The sequence below is a fragment of the Carassius carassius genome, chromosome 10 (genome assembly GCF_963082965.1).
Source record: "Carassius carassius chromosome 10, fCarCar2.1, whole genome shotgun sequence".
Classification (NCBI taxonomy): domain Eukaryota; kingdom Metazoa; phylum Chordata; class Actinopteri; order Cypriniformes; family Cyprinidae; genus Carassius; species Carassius carassius.
The window spans coordinates 10082674-10107822 of NC_081764.1; the positions used below are offsets into that span (position 1 = coordinate 10082674).

At 37.5% G+C, this 25149-nt stretch overlaps 2 protein-coding genes across 4 annotated transcripts in view; both read left to right on the forward strand.

Annotated features, from left to right (window-relative positions):
* The first annotated feature begins 2621 nt into the window (after positions 1-2621).
* Positions 2622-15500, forward strand: LOC132151745 (cyclic AMP-dependent transcription factor ATF-7-like). 3 transcript variants are annotated; one of them, XM_059560084.1, is made up of 12 exons: positions 2622-2764; positions 4132-4207; positions 4652-4748; positions 4894-5024; positions 5128-5286; positions 5391-5545; positions 5814-5907; positions 11663-11782; positions 11966-12061; positions 12288-12476; positions 14370-14472; positions 14580-15500. In XM_059560084.1, the coding sequence occupies exons 2-12, from the start codon at positions 4160-4162 to the stop codon at positions 14765-14767; spliced, it is 1380 nt and encodes a 459-aa protein (XP_059416067.1). In that variant the 5' UTR covers positions 2622-2764; positions 4132-4159; the 3' UTR covers positions 14768-15500. The 3 variants fall into 3 exon arrangements, with proteins under 3 accessions (XP_059416067.1, XP_059416069.1, XP_059416068.1); XM_059560085.1 differs by lacking the exon at positions 2622-2764 and adding an exon at positions 2784-4026; XM_059560086.1 differs by lacking the exon at positions 11966-12061 and having other exon boundaries at positions 2623-2764.
* Positions 15501-18256: 2756 nt separating this feature from the next.
* The window catches only part of LOC132152290 (disco-interacting protein 2 homolog B-A-like), a 41165-nt gene continuing 34272 nt past the window's right edge, over positions 18257-25149 (forward strand). Inside the window, exon 1 of the mRNA XM_059561091.1 lies at positions 18257-18542. Coding sequence (XP_059417074.1) covers positions 18458-18542 — 85 coding nt within the window. The 5' untranslated portion in view covers positions 18257-18457. The remainder of the gene's footprint in view (positions 18543-25149) is intronic.

The window sequence follows — 25149 nt, forward strand, 5'->3', positions numbered from 1 at the left end:
CCAGTGTTTCTGAAGGCTGGGTCTGTCAGTAACAGAAAGATCAAGCTGCGTTGCTGAAAGAATGAATAGAAATAATTTGTGTAGGTGAGGGGAAAAAACACTGTTTGTCTTTCTCTTGGGAGTGCAAGTCTTGTTAGTGTTTTCTAGTGATCATGTTGTTTGTAGTGTCTGCTTTTGACAATTTCCAATTGTTCTGTTTAGTTTTTTCTCCCCTCTGCTGTAGATGCTGTTGACTATAATCAGGTTGAATTTTATGCTCTTGAGTTATGTCTGGTTCAGACTACACACTATTTTTGTCAGTCACGATAGTCGCGGTGTCAGATTACACTTTCTTTTGACTCCTAAAACCTTGTGTTGTGGACAAGAAACATGTCAGACTACACGTTCATTCATTGAGATGCAGTCTTTAATGATGCGTGTGATGTCATCGAGAAGGCGGAACTAGTGACTGACTTCTGAAAAAGTGTAAACTTTGCTGGAGCGCTTCCATTATGGTTTGCCAGCATTTTTCTTTTTTTGTTCTGTTGTGATCGTCCTTTGATGACACATCATACAGGCTCCACAAACCTTTCCTCCATCTCATAATTCCACCTAGCAGCACCATCATCTCTCTTTCGTTTCACTATGTTTGAAAACTGTATGAAAGAGCTGCTGAGCTGCTATTGGTCAACTTCACCAATGTGACGAAAACTTGTCATGGATGACAGAAAAAAAAATTAAACGTGCTAGTCTTTCTGTCATGATGTTGTGAAGCATTGCAATTGGTTATCGTCCACTATAGCACTACACAAGCTGAAAAGATGGAATCTTGCCTCCCGTTGTCGTTTACGAATCCCTACGTCAAGCAAATCATGGCAAAATCGGGCTAAAATCATGTAGTCTGAACCAGGCTTTAGTGTACTGCTTCAGAATTGCCGTTCGTGTTTGTGATCTTGTCAAGTCTGTTTTTTTTCTTTGTATGTTTATTAATGATAATCTCTATGTGATGCTTGTGTTTATGCCTATACAGTTCAGGTATGATTACATGTAATAATATACCTGCTACAGCACTCATAATGTACCTGTTATCCAATCTCATGTCGACTTGGGTAAAATAGATGAAACTCAGGACCTCAGAAGAAATAGGTGGTGTGTATGAATGATAATTTTGCCCAATGCTTACTGTGGGATGTATGTTTAATAATAATAATTATTATTTTGAATTCAGTAACAACATTAAACTCTTTAGGGGTCTTAAGTTTCAGTTAATAATGAATATTTGAATGTTTAATCAGTGAAACTGTAATGCATGATTCTCTCCTCAATTTGTTTGTCTCCCCACCTTTTTGTATGTATGGATGGGTTTTGCACAGATCCAGACCAAAGTCAAATCAGCAGAGAGACAATCTCAGGAAGTGCTATTTAAATGCAGTAGCTCCTCCCTCACTCCTCTTCTCTTATCATTCTGCCACGGGCAGGGCCGCTGTTTAATGAGCGAGTGGTTAAAATCATGATTATGTTGATTAGTGAGTTCAACAATGTATGTTTTAGTTTTATGAAACTTTGTATGTAAAACCTTATAAAATGTGTTCTATGAATAATTTCTCAAAATTCCCTACTTTTTATTTGAGTGTTTTAGGCAAAACATTGGAGGGAAAATTCATGCATCAGTTTAGTTTTAAATTGTCTGTTTCTTTAACATTTCATTGGTGTGGATTTATTGCCCTTAAATAGATGTTTTTAGTTTGTGATGTTTTTTCAGATTTTTATTTTCTAATTTTGGCAATATTATCCTTGGGGTGCAAATTATGTTGAAACTGTGCCACTAAAATTGGAAAAATCAGTGGACCTTGTTTTATTTATTTTATTTTTATTTTTTTTATTCTTTTATCTGAAGTAATAGATTTGATTTATAACTTGTTGGTGACATGAATTTTTTTTTTTTTTGCTAATCTTGTAACCTGTGTATGTTGTAAGCTTTTTAGATATGAAATGGTGCAAGTAGCAAGTCAATTGTTGACCATTTCTTTTTATTTCTATAGAGGGGTAGACATAGCAACTGCTGAGTGAAGTGTTTTGGATGATATTGTAGATATTCAATGAAAAGGCAAAAAAAAAAAGCTAAAGGAAATGGAAGAAAAAAATAAATTATACAAAAATGTTATCTACGTTTTAATATTTTTATTTTTTTTATTCCTGAAAAACCTAGTTATAGGTATACATTTCTTTTAGAAACCAATTATTTTAAGTATTGCAACACTTGGTAGGATTTCTACAAGTAAAGTAATTTAATATTCTTTGTATTCTAAAACTCGTGTGACTTTCTTTACCTGTCGAGTTGCAAAACGTTATTTAAATACAAATAGTGATGTTAAGTAATAACTAACTTGTTGGTCCCAAACTGTCATATCCATATGGAAATTCATGTCTACTGTACGTGATATCCATATAGGCCCCAATATAGACGTTTGATTGCAATTATTTTCGGATTTAAATAATTTAAAGATGAGTTGATGGCTATCATTACATGGTTCATTAAAAGCATTTTTCCCGTCTGTAATAACCGTTTTAATTTGACGCGTTGGGTGAGTAGCACAGAGATGTGTAAACTAAAGCACCGGATTTTTCATCACGGCTTCAAATCTGTTACGTAACGACTTTAATCTGGATTTGAGTATTACATCAACATATCGCGAGATTTACATAGAGTGAGCTAGCTGGATGAAGGAGTTCCAAAGGTGGGAACGCGGAGCGAGAGGGAACGAGCGAGAGAGGGAGGAGCAGGGTAAGTTTGTAAACACTGAAACCCTTGGATGGTGAACAGGCGACATGTAACACATTTGGATTATCAGATGCTTTATAATAATTGATTTCAAGTGTAGCAGCGCAGGGTGCGCTAATGGTGGAGGTGTCATAAGCACCGTGTGTACACTGCACGAGACGCGACACAATTAGAACATCCCAAATATAATCACAGATAATAATCTTCTCGCGCTGGCATTGTAGCTTCGTTTAATATAAATGGGAAAGTTCTTGTTTTGTCTATTCATGTCGCTCGCTTGCAATGTAAATGGGGTGTTACAGCCTGGTGGCTCGTGTATGGTTAGCATTAGCTAGTTAGCTTTAGTGATGGGAAATCCGAATCGTTTCTGCGAATCGGTTCTTTCGGAGAGTTCGACAAAAAAAGAAAACCTGGGTTAAGTGATTCAGATATTACGTACGCTGCCACGTAATTGCGTCATCTCGTGGTCACTATTTTGCCAAATTGTGATATTAATAAAGTAGCGTGTCTTATTTCAGATGTTGTTTTTTAAATATTTTAAACCTTAAATATTTTTTTTTACATTATTTTACTTGAAAATGTTTTACTAACGTTTTTGCACGTGTTGATAAAGCTACCATACAATCACATAGTAAACATCTACAGTACATTTTAATTGTAACATTTCCGCTATTTAACTATTAAAGTAGTTTTACGTTTCGGTTCACTCGAAATGCTCTTACTGTCAGTTCTTTGATTCAGCCAGATTCGTGGACGAATCGTTCGGATTGGTTTTGTGAATCGGTTTAACCAATATGCAAAGATCCGATTCAAAAGAACGATTCGTTCACGAATCGGACATCGTTAGAACCTTTTAAACGAAACATCGCGCCAGGAGTTAGTCAAATCCTCCGACATGTTATTCTTTCGTTAAAACGCTTGTAATGGCTTTATTACATTCTAGTGTGGCGTAATTTTATTGTATAGATTATTCTGGAATTACTTTCAGAGGAAACGCATGCTATATTGCGTATGTGCTGATGTGATAAAGCTTTTGGGTTGAAGCGGGTTTAATTTAGCGGAAATGTTCTTTAAACAGGAATGATCTCAGACAATAGTCAAATGAAAGCGTCTTATCAAGTAATCATCATATGCACATTATGCAATCAGTTGAAGCCAGCAGGCCTCTGTGCTGCAATGAAGTCTGAATTCCTGTCATCTGTCAAGCGACAACAACATTTCAAATGCAAAGTTTGGGAAGAAATCTTGTAATTAGTGGTTTTATGGTCAGACGATTGTTTAAAACATTTAATTGAAACGAATAGAACTGAGGTTTTTAAAAAGTCTGAGGTCTCATAAGACATAACTATTATTTTTTGGATGGTGTTTAGAAGTGACACAGGAAGTAATTGATCTAAAATGGGAGACGATCGACCTTTTGTCTGCACTGCCCCGGGCTGTGGACAGGTAAGAGCTATTTTCTTGCATTATTACTCTTAAATTCTTCTTTTTATGATGGTCTTGTCCTTCTATATAAAGAGTTTAACCCCTGTGCAGTCCTGATACTTTAGCCCAGATGTATAAGGTTTTTGGATCCCAAATATAAAGAGTTAAGGATCCTTATGGCCCTTAATTTTGGGGCCAGTCAGTGACAGATTGTTGTCCAAAACTATTATTCTAAAATCACACCAGCTGTTTAATCCCTTCTTCCACTGAGCAACTGTAAGAGGCTCCCATAGCACTGCATAACTGGATAACATAAGCCCTCATCAAAACAACAGATGGCCTGTCATCATCCACTGCTTCTCTGTTTCTAGCCTCCATCTGATTTGAATTAGGACGAGACGCAAATTGACTGAAAACTTTGAAGCTGGTTGATGCTTGTGTGTCTTGATGTTTCTCTCCCCTTAGAGGTTCACCAACGAGGACCATTTGGCAGTGCACAAACACAAGCATGAGATGACGCTGAAATTCGGACAAGTTAGAACAGACACCGTTATCATAGCAGGTTTGTGTCCCCACATAGATGAATTTGTCAGTTTTTTGGAGCAGTTTTTTGCAGCTGATGAACAATAGAAATATTGACAGCTAGGGTTGGAAGTTCATGCAATGTCCTCATTAATATAGTCAAACAAACGTGTGTGTGTGTGCAGATCAGACACCCACTCCCACTCGATTTCTCAAGAATTGTGAGGAGGTGGGTTTGTTTAGTGAGCTAGCTGGCTCCTTCGAGCAAGATCTCCGCAAAACACAGGAGGAGGAGGAGAGGAGGATTAAAGGCACGGTAAGATTTAAAATAAGGGTGTGTAAAATATTAAAGGGTTATCAATTTAAATGCACTGTTTGACAAAGTTTATTTAATGAACTTGATATCTCGAACTTCAAAGCTTCCAGCTCTACAAACACCTACAGAAGTTAAAGAGAGGGAGGGGCCTCTTGCGATTGACTCCTCCCCTCCAGACAGCCCTGACTCCGCCTCCAGCATGACAAACAGCAAAGATGCAGTTGCCATGGCAAAAGAGCCTATTGCCATGAGGAAAGCCAAGGTGAATTCAAATTTGTGACAAGATAGATTACAGCATTTATAGGTTGTTGTTTTTTTCAAGTGTGCGTATAATATTTTATTATATCATGTATCTCACTTTTACAGGATGTTCCTCCACGAACTGCAGCGAGTTCCACCCCTACACCAACCATAGTGCGTCCAGGTTCTCTCCCACTTCACAAAGGTTTCGACTCCATGAACCCAACTCAGCCATCTCCCACCTCTGTTATCACTAGGACCCCTCCGTCAAACAGACTCAGGTACAAACACACTAGTGCAGAGTTAACTTTGTGTTAAAAAGGTAGTGTGCCTTTTTTATGCATTGTAGGTGTTGATCCAACCAAATTAAATCACAAGTCTGACTTTGTGATTGGTTGTGTTCATCCTCAGCAGTGAAGCAGATTTACTCCTCTGAGTTGAAACTTTTTGTAATTGCATGAATCATTTCAGCGTTATTCACACCTCTGCTTCCTCACCCTTTGTGAGGAAAAATGTCCTAAAATAGTAGCTCTGTAACTCTGTTTTCAGCTCGCCGTCTGGTTCTTTTCCTATGCTGATGCAGCTTCCAAATGGTCAGACTGTTCCTCTGCTGCCCAGTCCAGGGCAGACTTCAGTCATATCGGTATGGAGATCACACACACGTGCTCATTATGGACTGAGTCAGGGTAGTCGATTATTTATTTGTCATCTAACTGGTAAGAGTTAGTGAGGTCTGCAAGTTATTATTATTGTTATTATTATGTATATTAAATATAATAGAAATAAATATATATTTAAAATGATTATTAATGTGCTGCTTTAAAGGGGTTGCATTAAAAGACACAAAATCTTGGAGAGGATTTTATCAAGCTGAGAATGTGCAGTGCAGTTAAACTCTCTGAGAATTTGCTTCCCAAAATACATCCTATTTAAAGCACAGAAACTACAACCAACAAAACATCGGCTTTGTGCAGCTAATTCATTTCCTTTAAAAGTTCATTTCAGGACAGTTACTCTCAAACTTCTAAAAAAAAAAAAAAAAAAATGTATGTGCTTTCATTATTTTAATTAGTATTTTTTTTTTTTACTTCAGTTTTAGTAATTATGGTATTTTAGTACTTAATGTTATCTTAACTTTTAGTTGAAAGTATTAGTGGGGAATATTTGTTTCTCATTACACTTGGTTTTTTTTTTTTTTTTTCATTTCTTGCACCATCAGCATGTCAAGTTAAAAAAGTTCAGCATTTATGCATTACGTTGCACTTTGTCCAGCAGTTTTTTAATGCAAGAATGCATCCTGTGTGAACAGTCCTGTTAAACATGACCCTAAATCACTGCAATTATACAGATGGTCTTTAAGACCACTGACTAGTCAATTACGAAGATATATATTTTTAAATCAAAACAATAGTAATTATTATTACCTTTACAGTATCTGTGATGACATTTTCAGCAATGACCCTCAAAATATGTACATATCTGTTTTGCATTTGTGTCTATGCTTTGTTTTCAAAGGGTTAGTTCACCCAAATATTAAAATTATGTCAATAATAACTAGGGGTGTAACGATACACTCAGCTCACGATTCGATACGTATCACGATACTGGGTTCACGATACGATATGCATCACGATATTTTGAACAAAATTAAAAAATTCAACTGAAAATCAAATAACAGATTTATTTAACATTAACAGTGTTCAATAACTGTCTTGTTATACATGCAACTTAAAGAATATACAATACTTCAATATAAATCAAGATTTAGTTTACCTTCAGTACGTAAATAAATTAACAATGACTACTAGGTTTCACCGACCAATAAAACTGAATTGTATCATGAAATCAAAATTAGGATAGCCCAAGAGAGAACTTCTTTAAGCAGTACAAGTGCAACAAAAAACACGTCAAGTAGTGTCCTGACTCCTGTTCAAGTAATTTCAACACAAACAGCTTTGTTTGTTTTTTGAGGTTACTTACAGGTTTTTTTGCAAGAAAACCAGCATATCTACATTTTCTGGCAGTAGCTGGGATCTTTGCGCATTAACAATATCCCCTGCTGTCGAAAAAACACGTTCACTAGGAACAGAAGTTGCTGGAACTGTGAGGTAAGCCTTTGCAAGAGGTGAAAGAAGTGGGTACATTTGAGCATTTTCTTTCCACCATTTCAGTGGACAGCTAGTGAGGGGAATAGAAGTGTCCTTTTTGTACATGTTAATCTCTACTTCTATCCTACTTTTGGACTGGGTGACTGGTGGTTCAGAAAAAGTTGCACCAAAGAGCTCTTCCAGTGCTGTCTTTTTACTAGGTGGCTGTTCTGGCTCAACTCTGTGTGCTGCATCTCTTTGATCTGCTGCATCAGTTGGATCTCCATCACTGGCACCTCCCTCTTTCGTTTGCTTCCCAGTGACAGCCTTAAAATAAAATAAAATAAATAAAATAATTAAGGTATACTAGTAAGTAAGTGTAGTTTCAAGTACATACACAGAAGGTGTGCACAAAGTAGGTTACACAAACATGCAATTAGAGTGACAAACACACACAAGTGCAAATACATAGATTCTCAGACAATTTGTAATGCAGACATACCTGCTGTAACTGGTTTGATTTGTTTTTCAACCGGTGGAAAACCTCTTCACGTTGTTCAGGGAGTAAGTGGGGCAATGACCGAAATCTGGGGTCCAAGGCAGTACCCTCTAGTAGATAATCCTGTTCCTCTGTGAATCTGCTTGAGAGGTTTTGCAGGATGGCTGTCTTCATGTTAGCAATAGTTGTGGAGTCTTTCTCGTCCGGTGTCATGCTCTGTTCGATCATGGCTTTCAAGGGCAATATGAGTGACAGCGTGGGGCTCTTTTGATCAGACAGGACAGTGGTGGCTTTTTTTAGCGGTTTAAGAAGGTTTACGATTTCTTCGGCGTCACTGATGTCAGCGCTATCCATAGTATCGAGTTGACGTGCATTTTTGCGCACCTCAGTGCTCAAGAGGGCTGCCGTTATCGCAGCTTGTTGCTCGAGATAGCGTTCCAGCATCTCCATTGAGCTGTTCCAGCGTGTAACAACATCCATGATAAGCTTGTGTGATGCGATCTCAAGCATATTTTGCTTTGCCGCGAGCACAGCTGTTGCTGTGGTACTGCGGTGAAAGAAAGCCACGACTTTCCTCACGCGACCCAGCAAGCGACTGACGCGGGGAACATTCAATCCTGCTTGCGAAGCAAGATTCAAAGTGTGTGCAAAACACTTAATATGCGGTGACATCCCTGCTTCCCTCACTGCCACAACCATGTTGCGTGCGTTGTCTGTAACGACAGCAATGCTATGAGCAGATCTTTCAAGCTCCCACTCTTGTATGGTTGCTTTTAAGACATCAGCTATGTTTGTACCAGTGTGCGACTCGAAAAGCGGGCGAGTCTGAAGCACAAAACTTTTCATTTCCCACTCTGTGGTAATAACATGCGCTGTGACTGTGATGTAACTCTGAACAGCCCGCGAAGTCCATCCGTCAGTTGTTATCGCCACACTCTCAGCATTTTTCAAAACATCCATCACATTTGCTTTAACTTCGTTGTACAGGGCTGGAATTACCTCCTGACTGAAGTGCGGGCGTGACGGAATATGATACCTGGGCTCCAGTACCCTCACCAATTCACAAAATCCAACATTTTCGACGACCGAGAATGGCCTCATGTCTTTTGCGATAAAAACTCCGATGCACCTGGTTATTTCTTGAGCTTTTGCACTTGACTGAGACCATGTTTAAGCAAAACTACGTTCTAAAGATATTTGGCCTTCTTTAACTCTCTTTTTCGCACCCGGTTGCAGGAGTTTCTCTTTGTGGTACCGTTTTAAATGACACATCATATTTGTAGTGTTCGACGTCGTGTATAACAGTGTTTGTTTACAGTGTTTACACACAGTTCGTGTTTTGTCTGTTTTTTTACCGTCCTCCTGTCGAGTAACTGGAAAACCAAAATGCTGCCAGACGTCAGACTTGTAAGTGGACGGAGCATCTTCTATTTCAATTACAATTTCAGATGAAGTCGAACTCATTTTGCCCTGCTACTGCTCACAGTTCAAGCGATTCTTCATTTGAGCCTGAATGCAAGCGTGACGTATGACGCGGCTGCGGTAGCTCAACCAATAGGATAAAACGGACGTCAAATCATACAAAAAAAAAAAAAAAAAAATGTTTAATATCGTCATAACTCTACGATACATATCGTGACATTTTTGCATCGCGATAAATCGTACCACGATATATCGTTACACCCCTAATAATAACTCACCCTCATGTCGTTCCAAACCCGTGAGACCTCCGTTCATCTTCGCAACACAGTTTAAGATATTTTAGATTTAGTCCGAGAGCTTCCTGTCCCTCCATTGAAACTGTGTGTACGGTCTACTGTCCATGTCCAGAAAAGTAATAAAAACATTATCAATGTAGTCCATGTGACATCAGAGGGTCAGTTAGAATTTTTTGAAGCATCGAAAATACATTTTGGTCCAAAAATAGCAAAAACTACGACTTTACTCAGCATTGTCTTCTCTTCAGTGTTCTTTTCTGTGAACCGGTTCTTTCGGACAGTTCGATTCAATAAACCGGTTGAAGAAAACTGTTCACCGGTTCTTTTCCGCTCGAAGTATGATGTCATTGGCGATGACTGCCCTTGATTCAAGCCTTCGGTTTACCTGCGCTCATAACACTAGCACAAAATCAGTTCAGAATCTATCACCAAAAGAATCAGTTCGGTTCAGATGCTCTGTGTGTCATTCTGCTTCACGCTGAATCACACAACACATGCACAGTATCATCAGCTCCTCGTTTCTCAAATCGGACGCGTCCGACAGAAACGGTTCTTGACTCGAGAACGTAATGCATAAGGCACATAATGCACTTTTGAAAGATGCTTTGACAGATTGCTTGTGTTTCCGCCCTTACATGCACAAATTTTTGTTGCACTTATGACAACCAGCATTGTCTGCATCAACTCTAGTGAAGTATATCCACACTTTGGAACGTTTTGCTGTCTCCGCCATCGTCACTCTTTGTATTAAGCGGGAGTTTTCGCACTGTAAGGGGCCGTTCACATATCGTGTGGAAAAACGCGTGGAAAAGGCTAGGCGCGTCACTTTCAAATTTTTTCCCGAATCCTTCGGGCACTTGCGCTCCTGAGGAGTCTGCCGTTGCTAAGCAACCATGACCTGCTCTCTCCATGAAGACGCGGAAATTTCAGCAATGGATAAATGGATTTGCAGCACTAAAAACTGCTTGCAGTAGCTCTGCTACTGAATTAATTTAAAATCTACATACAGCTATGATCAGCTGTTCCTTCATCTTGGCTGAGCTTTCAACGTTGTTACGGAAAAGGTGAGGAAGCTACATGACCTGCGGTGCGCTTGCGGCATTCTGAAAAGTTGAGATGTTTTTAACTCAATGCGGTGCGGACGCGCTTGCGCGCAGATCTCGCAGATCTCGCAGATCTCACAGACAAACATCTTAATAATATTGCAAATTAGAAATTTTTGGTAAGATAAAATGTGCACGATAACATTATTAAGCAAATCTCTTCGCCATCGTCACTCTTTATTATTAAGCGGGAGTTTTCGTACTGTGTGCGTGCGCCGCGCTCGTTGTGGTGTGTGTGTGTGACTGACAGATAGCCTCCGTGGCGCGCATGAGAGATCTCACAGATCTCTCAGACAAACGTCTTAATATGATCGCAAATTAGAAATGTTTGGTGAAATAAAATGTGCACTTTAACATTATTAAGCAAAAATACATAGTACATAATTTTTTTTCCCCCTCCAGTACCGAAAGCAGAACCGATAGCGTCAGATCTTACTGATACTACGGTCTTTCATAATTTAGCCCCGGGGCCAGTTTAAAACCGGGTTTTGGTACCCATCCCTACTCAGTGGGAGTGTCAGCCACATTAAAAAAGTTAACAGCTTAAGTCATTTGTGAATTAATGCGTATTGGAGACGCAAACCATTTCAAACGATTCAGTTCGATTTGGTGAACTGGTTCAAGAAGATCCGGTTACATCGAATGATTTGTTCGTGAACCGGATATCACAAACTGCAGTTAATGCGCTCAGACACGGAAGAGAAGACAATGCTGAGTAAAGTCATAGTTTTTGCTATTTTTGGACCAAAATGTATTTTCTTCCCTTTCTGGACATGGACAGTATACCGTACACACAGTTTCAATGGAGGGACAGGAAGCTCTCCGACTAAATCTAAAATATCTTAAACTGTGTTCCCAAGATGAACGGAGGTCTCACGGGTTTGGAACGACATGAGGTTGAGTTATTAATGACATAATTTTAATATTTGGGTGAACTAACCCTTTAAAGTGTGTTAAGCTTGTTTTGCTGTGTGTGTATATATATATATAGCTTGCTAGATCATCAAACCCAGTGCCCAATATCCCAGGGATTCCAGGCCCTCCTATTGGTGGAAGCAGCAGTGGTTCCTCCTCTCCGTCTGGATACAGTACACACTCTGATGCCAAGACGGTGAGAATGCGCACACGTACACCCACGCTAGCACATGCAGTGTTTACTTGGGTATAAATGCTTAACAATGGGCTTATTATGTAATGATTAATTAACTACAAAATGTAACAAACAGGTTTTGAGCATTAAATTAAATGTTGTGGTATTTCCTTGTGTTTGTGTATGGGATCTGTCTCCATCTAGAGGCTTAAAGCAGCACTATCTAAGCAGAGTCCTAGTGGACCAGCACCAATACAAAAAACAGATCAGACTGAGACACCATCACCTGCTCAACCACAGGTGCTCACAAACATCTCATACCTGTGTTACATATAAGATAGTATTTGCCTGTTCCTTTTGAATAGGGTTTGTGACTTTTATCAATTACTAAATTAATGGGTTTATATGGGATATTTCTTGGTAAATAAGCTCAACTAAAGCATTATATATCAGTATACACTATTTTACTGTTGACATATGCATATAAGTTCTCAATGTATTTGACAGCTCATGCTATATCTTGCAGGTATCCCCTGCTCCACCAAAAGGAGGCCGCAGACGAAGAGGGGCAGATATTGAGCCAGATGAGCGCAGGCGCCGTTTCCTTGAACGAAACCGAGCTGCTGCTTCCCGTTGCCGGCAAAAACGGAAAGTGTGGGTCAGTGACCTGGAGAAACGCGCTGAGGAGCTAGCTACTTCTAACGTCACGCTTACTGTGAGTCAGGCTGTAAAGATCCAAGAAACAAGATGATTTTGATTCATTACTGTTGAAAAGTTTGGGGTCAGTCTTTTTTTTTTATTTTAAGAAATTAATACTTGCACAGATGAATTATCTTGATCAGAAGTGATGGTAATGAGTCCTACATTGTTACAAAAAAGTGCTGTTCTGGTGAATTTTCTAAAAATACAATTATCCTAAAAAATGTATCACTGTTTCTACAACAATATTAAGCAGCACAATGTTTTTTCAGCAATGATAATAATGAGAAATGAGCATCAAATCTGAATATTAGAATGATCATGTGACATTGAAGACTGGAGTAATGATTGCAGAAATTTCACAGTTTTGCTATATTTCTAATATATTTTGAATAAATGCAGAATTGGTGAGCATTAGAGCTTTTATCAAGCTGAGAGTGTGCAGTGCAGTTCTCTCTGAGAAATGTGCTTCCCTAAATTCATCCCATTTAAAGAATTAGAACCAACAAAACATTGGCTTTGAAGCTAATTCACTGCCTTTTAATGTAAATTTCAGGACAAGTACTCTCAAACTTCTAAATACCTGCTGGAAGCAATGTTCATGTTTTTTGAATAACCTGTAAGTCTGTGTTTTTTTCTGAAATGTAATGGTTTTATTCAATAAAAGGTAGTTATTAGTTAATTATTTTTTTTTTTTTATTTTTTTTTTAGAATGTATAAATATTTGAATTGGCTTTTATTGTATATTTTCAGTATTCTTTCAAAAAAAAAATGATCTCAGAATTATGTTTAGTGTTTTTATTTGTACTTCAGTTTTAGTAAATTTGGTATGTTGGTACTTAATCTTATATTAAAATTTTTAGTTGGACATATTATTGTGGAATTTTTGTTACTTATGGAGGAAAGTAGGTTCTTACACTCTGCTGTTTTTATTTAAAAAAAAAAAATCAATTTCTTGCACCATCAGCATGTCAAGTTAAAAATAGTTCAACATTTATGCATTCCGTTGCACTCTGTCCAGCTGTTTTTTAATGCAAGGATGCATCCTGTGTGAACAGTCCTTTTGAACATGACCCTAAATCAGTAATTGCAATTATACAGATGGTCTTTAAGACCACTGACTAGTCAGTGAACACAAAAAGAGAATGTTAGAATGATCATGTGACATTGAAGACTGGAGTAATGATTGCTGAAAATGCAGCTTTCCATCGCAGGAATAAATTACATTTTAAAATCTATCAAAAGCGAATATATTTTACATTATAATAGTATTTTAAAATTTTACTGTTTTACTGTATTTCTGATAACTTTTGAATAAATGCATAATTGGTGAGCATAAGAGAAAATTCTTTAAAAACACAAACACACACACAAATCTTACTGATCACAAAATCGTTGAACGGAATATAGGTATTTTGGTTCACCCAATGTCTAGCTGGTCATGCACTTTTCGGGTATAAACCTTTTAATGGCTTTCTTATTGTTGTCTCTACATATTAAAGAGATAATTCACCCAAAAATTTAAATATGATGTTTATCTGCTTACCCACAGTGAACACAAACAAAGACTGTTTCTTCAGTAGAACACAAATTAAGATTTTTAACTCAAACCGTTGCAGTCTGTCAGTAAATGGCAATCACGTTTTTGAGAGTAAAAAACAAACCATTATTCCCATTTACTTCCATTATATATATTGACAGAATGCAACGGTTTGAGTTAAAAATCTTCATTTGTGTTCTACTGAAGAAACAGTCACCTACATCTTGGATGCCCCGGGGGTAAGTAGATAAAACATTACATTTTTATTTTTGGGTGAACTATCCCTTTAAGCACAGATATCCAAAACTGGCATTTATGCACTTTGATCATAAGACTTCCTTGACACAGTCGTGTATATGTTCTTGACAGAATGAAGTGTCTGTGTTGAGGACTGAGGTGACCCGCCTGAAGGAGCTGCTGTTGGCCCATAAGGACTGCCCTGTTACTGCCATGCAGAAAAAAGAATATCTCGGTACACCATCTATTCATCATCAGCCTCCAACCTGGCCAACATTTTTTTTAATTTGTTCTAAATCCCTTATACATAATATTCATATTCCTCCGTTTCCCTCCCTTTAGCTGCAGGAGTGGATGAGAGTTCTGCATCGGCGTTGGTGATGCCTGTGTCCGTACCGGCTCCGGTGTTGGTTAATGGTCTGAGTGTGCGTGCTGCGGAGGCTGTTGCTGTTTTAGCGGGAATGGGCTCGGGCCAGTGGAGTAACACAGCTGGAGATGCTTCCTCCCATTCGCAACCCACATCCAGATGATGAGCATGTCGTTCAGCCAATGGGAACTAAATATACTTTCAAAAGAGCGAATCCCCCTTTCCCCTCAAAACTGTCAGTCCTGGTGTGTTTGTAAATGTTCTCATTTGACAAATGGGAACCAATGTTACCATGCTCTGAGCACACCCTGCTCACCCTTAGCCTATCACAGACTCTCCCCCAGGCTAAGTAGCGACATCATAGGACTCCCCTTTAGGACTGCACAGACTAGGAAGCACTGCAGTTGAAATGAAGTCTCTTCGGTCATCTCTATAAAATACACCTTTACATATACTTGTATAGATTTTCTCACTAATGCATTGAGTTGGTATTTGTCTCGTTTGCAGGTATTTCTACTTATTTTGCTTTTTATTCAATGGTCTTTATAATATGTGAGCCTGGACCACAAAATAGCATTAGCCAAAAAAAAAAATGTATGGGTCAAAATTATAGATTTCTCTTTTATGCCAAAAATCATTTGGACATTAAGTAAAGATCATGTTCCATGAAGATATTTAGTCATTTTTTTATTGTAAATATATCAAAACCTAAGTTTTGATTATTAATATGCATTGCTAAGTACTTCATTTGGACAAAAAGGCGATTTTTCTCGACATTTAGATTTTTTTTTTTACACCCTCAGATTACAGATTTTCAGGTAGTTGTATATCAGCCAAATATTGTCATACCCTAACAAACCATACATAAATGTAAAGTTTATTTATTCAGCTTTCAGATGATGTATATATCTCATTTTCGAAAAATTGACCCTTATGACTGGTTTTGTGGTCCAGGGTCACATATAATGATTTGTTGCATGATTCTGGCCACATTAGAAAGATGATTACTACACTATGCAGATAAGTTGAACACCTTTCTCTGTCTTTCTTGGTGTCACTATCTCACACATACTCACTCTTACCATTTCTGCCAGTTTCCCTTTCTCTCTCTTCCTCTTCGTCTTAATTTTACTGTTGTATCTAAAGTAACTTCTCTCAGGTTTGTGCTTCTGTGGCTGTTTTGGTGACAAAGTGTAATCTGGCACTGAAGAATGGGCTCACAAAAGCTGAATAATGGAGAGAAAATATATTTTTATATTTGAATATCGTTATTGGTTTGACTGCATTTGCTATATATATATATATATATATATATATATGTGTGTGTGTGTGTGTGTGTGTGGATATAACGGGTAGCGTAACCATGTGGACATGTTTTAGATCAGTATGATTATAATATGCTCTGCTGAATTATAGGTATCTTTAACCAAAATGCATAAATCTTTTGTATTTAGGTTAGACCCCAAAGTTTAAGTGCATCTGGTCTTATAACAGGGAACATGCACAAAAAAACTCACGCGTAATGACTCTTGTGCTTGCATTTTGTGAATGTACAGTAGTTAACTAACCCGGCTATGAATGTGAAGTTTTGTTTCAAAATGGTTTAAATGCTTTTGAGTAAGTTGGTTGTTAGAATGGCGTTAAATAAATAAAAAAAACATTGTTATTTCTTTTTTGGGGCCTGAAAGACTCACACTTGGCCACGCTGAATGAATTACAACTGGTGCGCATAACTAACACAAAACTTAAACAGTTCATGTCTGATCACTTTTTAAATAGGGTCATCTGCATTAGTTTAAGCTTGGCTTAAACTCTTGCTGCTTTTTAAAACTAAAGCTATCAAAACTCTTGCTGCTTTTTAAAATCCAACTTTGAATATAATGTTTTTTTATGGAAGCCCATTTCTGCCAAATAAGAAACTAATCATGCAGTGGTAAATCATATCTATGACAGAAAAAGACAAACCTATGACATAAGTCGAAATTATGAGATAAAGTCATAATTACATCAAAGGTGAAATTAAAACAAAAGAGTAGGTTTAAATTTTGTATTTGTATTACATTTTTGTATGTCATAATGAATTTTTATCTCATAATTTTGACTTTTTATCATAAGTTTTAATGTTATCTTTTTATCTCATAATAATGATTTGCCAAATCATGGTTGTTTTTCTCTTCTTATGTTTGGGAAATTGGCTTCAATGGGTTTTGGACAATGGCATCATTTTTCCTCTCATAATGCGTTTTGCTTAGATGATGTGTAGATTATCTTTTTCTTTTCTTTTTTTTTTTTTAATGATCCAATCTGCCATATCAATTTCTGTCACTGACCTTCCTTGCATCTGGATTTATCCTATTTAGATGTAGAACGTACTGCTTTCCACAGTGTGTATAACTCACTGATCCCAAATAGTGTAATGTGTAAGTGAAGACCTTAAACTAGAGTTGTAAATATGAAATGAGTGTCAGCGTACAAACATTTCTTACTGTATAATAATTGACTAACTGAAACGGTCCTTAAGATATGTTATAATTAAACATTGTTGGAACTCTAGCCTCTTGGACATTTAGTGGGATGCTTTGAGCTGGTTTTCTGCCATTTTTATCATCTCGTTTTAAAGGTTTTCTGTTCCTCTGTATATAGAGGTGGTATGGTGGGATTTGTGTGCGTGACTGCTCTGTGTATATGGAATAGCTTAAACGAGGTGCATATGCATTCTGTTGTTTATCAGAGTCAGCAATATAAACATTACAAGCCTTGTATATGTGTATAACATAATATTTACAATGATATGTACACAAGTGGGGATATATTTCTTAATTAACATGTTATCACCCATTCACTACAACTCTTATCGCTAGTCTAAAACTACCTCAAACTATAAAATCAGAGGATGCTGATTGGATAATGGGGTTGTTTAAAAAAAAAAAAGATTTAATGGTAAAAGAATAAAAACGATATGGCAAGAACCTTGGTTAATGGTAAGTAAATTTATGTATTTAAAAAAAAAACTTTAATAGACCTAATAAGACTTGCAATTTTACAGTAAAATAGTGTCAAGTGCAGTTTTTAAGAGTGAACAAGAACATACTGTAAATTGACATTCCCAGAATTCCTTTTGTGACACTTAACAGTTGATGTATTTTATTTTTAAATAATATATATATTTTTATTAGTTTATATATATATATCAGTTTCACATCTTACTTGTTAATGTTTATTGCATTATTTTAGTGTCTTTTTCTGTTTTTGATGTGACAGTGACCTTTGTATATTATAGTTATCTATATCTCAGCTTGTGAAAAGTCAGCTTGTGATGAGTGGTTGTCAGTATATTATAAGGGTACAAAACAGATTAGCCCATATTACCATATCCATTAATTAAATATACATTTAAAGGATATGCAAAATCTTTTTCACCCTCTTTTGACAGACTTGGTTTCAATGTTGTGTTGAAAAGAGCTGCGTGATGCTTCTTCAGATTGTCTCCCTTTCCCCATTTTTTCGCTACCTACGGTTTTAGAAAAGACAAAGGGGTGAGTAAATAATAACAGAATCCTCGGTTTTGGGAAATTGTATTTTTTATTTTTTTTATTGCATTAGATAAAGATTCTCCTTCACCACACCAGAGGGAGCAAAATCGCTGCGGTTTCAGAGCACAGCTCAGACTCCTCATCCCGAGCCCTGGTCATGTGACTCTTCCCATCGGTTGGGATTTCTCTCTCGGCATGGCGGAGATGATGGAGCTTGCTCTGCCGTCTAATACCATTTGTCTTTTACTGTGAGGAGGACACGGGTATTTTGCTGTCGGTAAACCGTTCTGCTCCGTTCTTTCCCCCGGTTTCGGGCCATAATGGCAGAGTCCGGTGTGGATGTGTCCGCTCTCCCACAAGAGGTCCGGGAGCAGCTCGCTGAGCTGGATCTGGAGCTGTCGGAGGGTAAGCCTTTAAACAACAACGGCTCTTCCTTCCTCGTTTCAACGCGTGCATTTGGATGTATTGAATTGACAGGCTCAGTCTTGCATCTTCAAGAAGAGCATCCACACACACAGGTTCCGTGATGCTTCAATTTCGCCACCGCTCGCGGAAACAAACTGACCTCTTTTTCGGCATCTTTTACGGTTTTGCGCTTTAAATGTACTGTAATTGTCATTGGTCTAATATGTTTCCTTATTAACTATTATGTTGCGCAAAACAATAACACTTCGTCTGTGAAGCGCTCTGGACGTGTTTATGTGATTATTTACAGGCCACGATTATTCAGCATAATGTGTCTCTTCATACTTCACACAGACTCCATCAACTAGCATTATTCCGTGTTAGTTGAATATTTGGTCTTGACTTTATTTGATAATGGAAAACAATTGTAATAGCCTGCTGTTTGAAATTAATAGCTTTAGTGATATTTACGCTTTATATTGCTGTTATTATAATGCCTACTCTGTTTATGGGTAAGCTATAATGGGTAAACTAACATATTTTAAAGTGGTCATCAGATGCCCATTTTCCTCAAGTTGATATGATTCTTTAGGGTCTTAAAGGGATAGTTCACTCCAAAATTATGATTTTGTCATTAATTACTCACTCTCAAGTTGTTCCAAACCCGTAAGACCTTCATTAATCTTTGGAACACAAATAAATATTTTTGATGCATTCTGAGAGCTCTTTGACCCTCCCATAGATGGCAAGGGTACTACCACAATCAAGGTCCAGAAACATAAGGACATCAGTAAAATAGTCCATGTGAATTCAGTAGTTCAACCGTAATTTTACGAAGCTACAAGAATACTTTATGTGCGCAAAGAAAACAAAAATAACAACTTTGTTCAAGAATTCTTCTCCTCCTCATCCAGTCTGCTGTGGCCTGCCTCCATTTTGGGTATCATGATGCATGCGCACTTCCTCTTCGTGTAAACAACGCATGCGTGTGCCGACGCTTGTCCGTGTTGACGTAAGCTGCAGCACAATGCGCATGCAGTGTTTATATGAAGCGGAAGTGTGCGCATGCATCATGATTCTCCCCAAGATCAAGCCTTTTTTTTTATTAAGATTCAAAAATTTGCTAATCAACACATTATTAGGAAAGGCGATTTGCAAAGATTAATTAAAAAAAAACTTCTACTTCTGTTAGTGAAGCTGGATCATGAATGCTTTACACGAACATACAGTAGATGCATTCCCTTCAAAAACAAATGTAATCCACTGCGTCTTCAGCGGCTCAGATGTCAGGAGTAAATGATGACTGCTACGTTCATTATTACATCCAACAACAGAACACCTCGATCGCTTAGGAGACATTCTTGTCTACATCTGCTCCAGCGGTGAAACAATACCGGACTGTTGACAGCTCACTCAGGGCGGGTCTTAGGTAAGACGCCAGTCCAGTCTGTGCTGAAACGCCACTGTCAATCAAACTATCGTGGGTGGGGCCTGTCTGTGTGACGTCACACAGACCCGCATGTTAGATCGGCTCGATTTGAGAAAGGGGAAATTATTTAATGAGATAAAAAAAAACACTGGGTGGATTTTTATCATTATAGGGTGGTTGTGTACACACACTGCCAACACACATTTAAGTTCAAACAACTAAAAGTGCAAGTGGCATCCGATGACCCCTTTAAGGCTCGATGCTTTATTAATGAGAGTGCTGCTTGACACATTAACCATGTTATTAATACACCTAAACAATTTTTTCCTCCATAAAACAATCAACACCTATAGGATTCAGTGAGAGGTCATGTATGGCATTTAACATTTTCTTATATATTATTATTTATATATTATATTATTACTATCAAGTAATCCAGTAGTGACTAATATTTTGTTTATATTTCTCTAGTACTTGTGCATTGGATATTACTAATTCCTTTGCTGATCATTCAGTTGAATTCAACAAAGGTCTGTCATTCAGATAATTGATAGTTAGCATTTGCAAGTACTAAAATGTGCGAAATTACTGTCCAGTAATTGCTAGTATCTAAAGAGTTAACTGCAAATTTGAATTTGAAAATGCTAGTCATTATTGAAATACATATATACATTAAAGTAAGTATTAGTAAAATAAAAATAGACGTTGGTTCTATGGAATAAATTAAACGGCTTGCCATAAGACATGTAAATGGTTCACTCAGACAAAGGAACTTGGCATGGAGTGGACTGGTGTCGCATGTGAAACATTTGTGGTTTAAGCTACAAATATTAAAATATTACTCTTTATTCAGCATTTTAAATGGTCTTCAGAGTATGAACAGTGAGTCTTTGGTTTTTTACATTTAATGTGCCGTTATTGTCATTTTGATTCATTGCAGAAGGGGCTCTGTATTATTATGTGTGTGTTTAGTCAACCTTATGTGTTATATAAGCCTTTCAGCAGTAGTGTATGAAAGATTCAGGAGAGCAAGCCAATATCTTAAATAGCATTACCAAAAAATAAAAAGAGATTCTCATTTATCTCTGCACCAGAGGATTGTTAGGAATAACAGCTGATCTGCCATCAGTACAGCCTGGACTCTCAGTATGTCTCCCACACAGCAAATCAAGACAGCACCTGGAGGCAGATTACAAATGATGGGCTAGTTTGCTTTTAGCTTCACTTTCTAATGTCTGGATGTTTTTCTATTTTATGACAGTTGCATACATTGTCTTGTGTCTTAACTGATGCAGTTTTTCAAACACACACACACAGTGGTATCTCTTTCTGTCTTTTATGTTTATGTTTTTAATTTCCCAAAGGTTTGGCTTCTTGAACCATTTTGTATCGTGATATAGCTATGTATTAACTAAGACTGCATATCTGTTTTTCAAAGCCCACAATGCAGTCCTGGCACAATTCACAGTCCCCACCTACAGTCCTCACTTTTTGGCTCTCAGACAGACGATGCCTACTGCAGCCTTTCAAATACAGTCAAAACTGACGTATTCAGTAAGTAGCAAGGTTTGCGTTAAAGTATTGGCATGTATATTAGCATATGTTTAAAATCACACCCTTATCGTCTTGCCTTTGTACTAATGACTGTATAGGTTACAGCACAAAGAAATGTCACAATGAAAGACTCTTTATTTCAGTTTTTAAAGGGCCAGTGGGAGTATGGCTGCTTTCAGCTCATTGCTCAAAGACCCTGCTTTGACGATTTTTGCTTTGGTTCAGACATAGTAGTGTAGTTTTGGCCATAGGTTTGACAGTATAGTTTATAGGACCGGCTTAGATAGCATAGGCCCTTTTATTATTTTAATAGCAGAATAATGTCTTATGACAATATTAACACGTTTGTATGAATAGTAACAAATTATTTAGGTTTTTTTCGGGTGCTCATGTCGCTCAAAGATATCACTTCGGCCGTTAGCATATCTTTCTGTCACATTCTCGTCAGTCTTGGTTATTAGACAGAGGTCATTGACTAATACTTTAGATGGCCGTCCTATGCTTGCTCATTCTAGATGTACTTTTATTTAGCCCCCATAGATTTGAACACATTGAATAAAACAACATTATTTCTAGTCAGAGGTCACGATCACTACTATAGGTATAAGCCGACCAACATTACTTTCCCTGACAGTAGTTTTGGTATGGTCATGGTTTCCCCATGTACACTTAGCTAGAGTAATTTTACAATAAACAGAGGTTAGGCTCAACCTATTTAGGTTGGTCGTACAACATCCAGTTGACCTAGACGGAAATTCCCTGTAAGTCCTTACAATCTAAGTACACTTGAACTAATACCAAGTGTTAGCCGGATCTCTAAAGATACAGTTGGTGTGCCCTATGCTCCATCTCAACTGAATTTTAGTCTGTTATTGACCTGAAGCGGGAAATGCGGTAACAAGGAGAGTCAATAATTACAAGTAAAAATCAAATCAAATGCAACAATTTATTATCAGTCAGGTAAATATGTATTATGCCAATTACATAGCCAATTCAAAGATATCAAATCAATACAAGACATCAAATTCTCAAAGATGAATCTAAGAGTAAAAGGTGTATACCTGACCTTAGAAAATATATAGTATGAAGTGTAAAGAGACACACAACACTATGGGCTTTCTGGCTACAGAATCGCCCCGATCCTCCTGCCACATTCCCTTAAGTAACCTCAGACCAAGACACACATCCTTCAAAATGGAGACAGGAAGCAACAATTAAAATTCGTTTTGATCAAGACGAATTAGCACCTTTTGGGACAGAAAGTAATTTGCATGAAAGGCACTGGGAAATAACACACTCAAATTCAATCAAAATATCAAAATCTCTAAACTCTTAGGATCTCTATTACCTTTTTATTGCTGTCTGTCCTGCTGTTAAGAGAATGAGACCTTTTTACCAGACACACGGAGACCTTTCAAACGACAGCAAACATGAACCGCTGCATTGTTATAAACTCTGAATAAAAATACTGGTTTCGGTGATCTCTGTAGTGTCCTGTGTTTAGATGGAAATGAGGGGAGAGAGGGAGAGAGGGAGTAAAGGAAGTGGATGGGTGAGAAGAAAGTTCACTATAACGTCTTCTTTCAGTGAGATGTGGAAACAGATTGTCTGTATTTGAAGACACTATGTGTGTATTGTTCGTCTTAGAAGATAAAAGTATCTGAGGTTCTTACAATAGAAAGCAAAATGAATGAGGCAAAATACCGTCAAATTCAAACATGCATTTAAAAAATATGTAGCTAAAATTGCTATTTTCCTCCTTGACCAACAGAAAATACTTCCTAATTGTTGAGCCCTGTAAATTATTCAAATTAAGTCATAACGTACTTTATTTATTAAGTATATATTTTTACTGTTAAAATAGCGATAAAACAAATACTTATGTATATGTATTTATTTACAGTAACAAGACAGGAGATGGTTTTAAGATGACAGCCTGCAGAGACTCCACCATCAGCATGTATTCATTATTTGTAATGTACGTGTGTTGTGAATGAAATAGTTTGTTTCTGTGTATGGTGTGTGTGTGTGTGTGTGTCTTCATGACAGAGGAAGAGGGGTGGAGATAGGAGGTTGTGACACATTCACACACAATGAGCACCATTGAAAGCATCAGGGCTGAGCAGTCGTGATCTCTGCTTGAATTCCCAGCACATACTCAGACGCTTTTATACACTTAAGCTGATCAAATGAGTTGTGTGTGTGTGTGTGTGTGTGTGTGTGGAAGGAATCCTCTTCAATAGCTGGTCAGCATATACTTAAAATGAAGAGGCTCGGACCAGCTGTATAATGTCTGATTGTGTGCATCTGTTAAGGTAATCTCAGTAGCTAAACACTCACTGTGACTGTAGAAGGACAGGCAGGCTTTCTGAATTGTAAAGAAAAAGAGAAAAAATATATAGAGTGGGAGAGAGAGACCTAGGGAAAAAACAAAGAGAGATAGAGAGATTACTTTGAACTAGGTCACAGAGCATCGGGAAGCAAATACACTCATTTAACCATGATTCACAGCAAGCTTTCCAACATGTTTCACTGTCTCTCCCACTATCTTCTCTCTGTTTTCTCCTCTTCCCCACATGTTATTGCTTGTTGTCTCCTTTTAAAAAAAATCTTTACTGGTTCATGTAGCTAGCTTGCTCTTAAGCGCATGCCACCCAGGACATGTAAATAGTTAATATCTTTCGCAATGCTTGCGATATATTGGTTCTTCGCTAACTGAATTATTCACCGGTCTGTGATGGACATCAGGTTTGAAAAGGAAGAGATGCACACTTTACTGCTGGTAGACACACGCTATAGGCACAAATTCAGTCATCGAGCAGAGTTTCTCCAGTTGCCAGGTGGAGCTTTCCACTTTCCACTCGGGTAGCACTCATCAAGAAGGGACTCTTGGAGTCAGAAGATCTTGTTAGCAAAAAGTACTGTGTTTTTGGACATATACCATGGTATTTTTTTAAGTACTGTACCTTAGAGTACTATGTAAATACCATATATGAAGTTACTGTAGTAATCATTCATGGCGCATATCAAAGATACAATTCAATGTAAATTTTCTATGCAGATTTTGTCCACCTTGTATTTTTCTGAAAAGTGTGAAGGTGCGGTTACATTAGCAAAATTTCTGCCAAATGAAACAAAAAAAAGCTCTATTTTCAATAATATAGGGTTGACTGAAGCACTGTCCACACAGAAGTCACTTCCAAATCAGTTAGCTTTCAGTTAGTTAAAGTGGCAGATTCTTATGACCAACTTAAAAGCTTGCAAAATCAGTATCGGGAACTTTTTTGCCTTCACTCAACTCACGCAGTGATTCCTTTTGAAGTGACTGGGTTTCGTAGCGCAATGGTTAATGTGACAACACCTTCAGAATTCAATTTATAATGTATCACAGGTATGTGTTGTGTTCTCAGTGTTGCTACTGATATAGCAGTCATTAATATAAACTGTCTTCTTCAGTAGTCTTGTTTTCTTTTTCAAGTCTGTTACTGTCACGGAGGAGAAATAACTTGAATACTGATGAAAATAGCATGAATACTGAGGTTTGTCACCAAGAACAATGCAAGAGCGCACATTTTTGTGTTTGGAACTTTGCATAAACTGTTTCTAGCACTTACATTAACAGAC

What these genes read in the sequence shown, in the direction of transcription:
- LOC132151745 (XM_059560084.1), top strand. Translation starts at nt 4,160, where the DNA reads ATGGGAGACGATCGACCTTTTGTCTGCACTGCCCCGGGCTGTGGACAG. An exon ending in AGACACCGTTATCATAGCAG is followed by an intron (nt 4,749 to 4,893) that starts GTTTGTGTCCCC and finishes GTGTGTGTGCAG; the next exon opens with ATCAGACACCCACTCCCACT. An exon ending in TTGCCATGAGGAAAGCCAAG is followed by an intron (nt 5,287 to 5,390) that starts GTGAATTCAAAT and finishes TCACTTTTACAG; the next exon opens with GATGTTCCTCCACGAACTGC.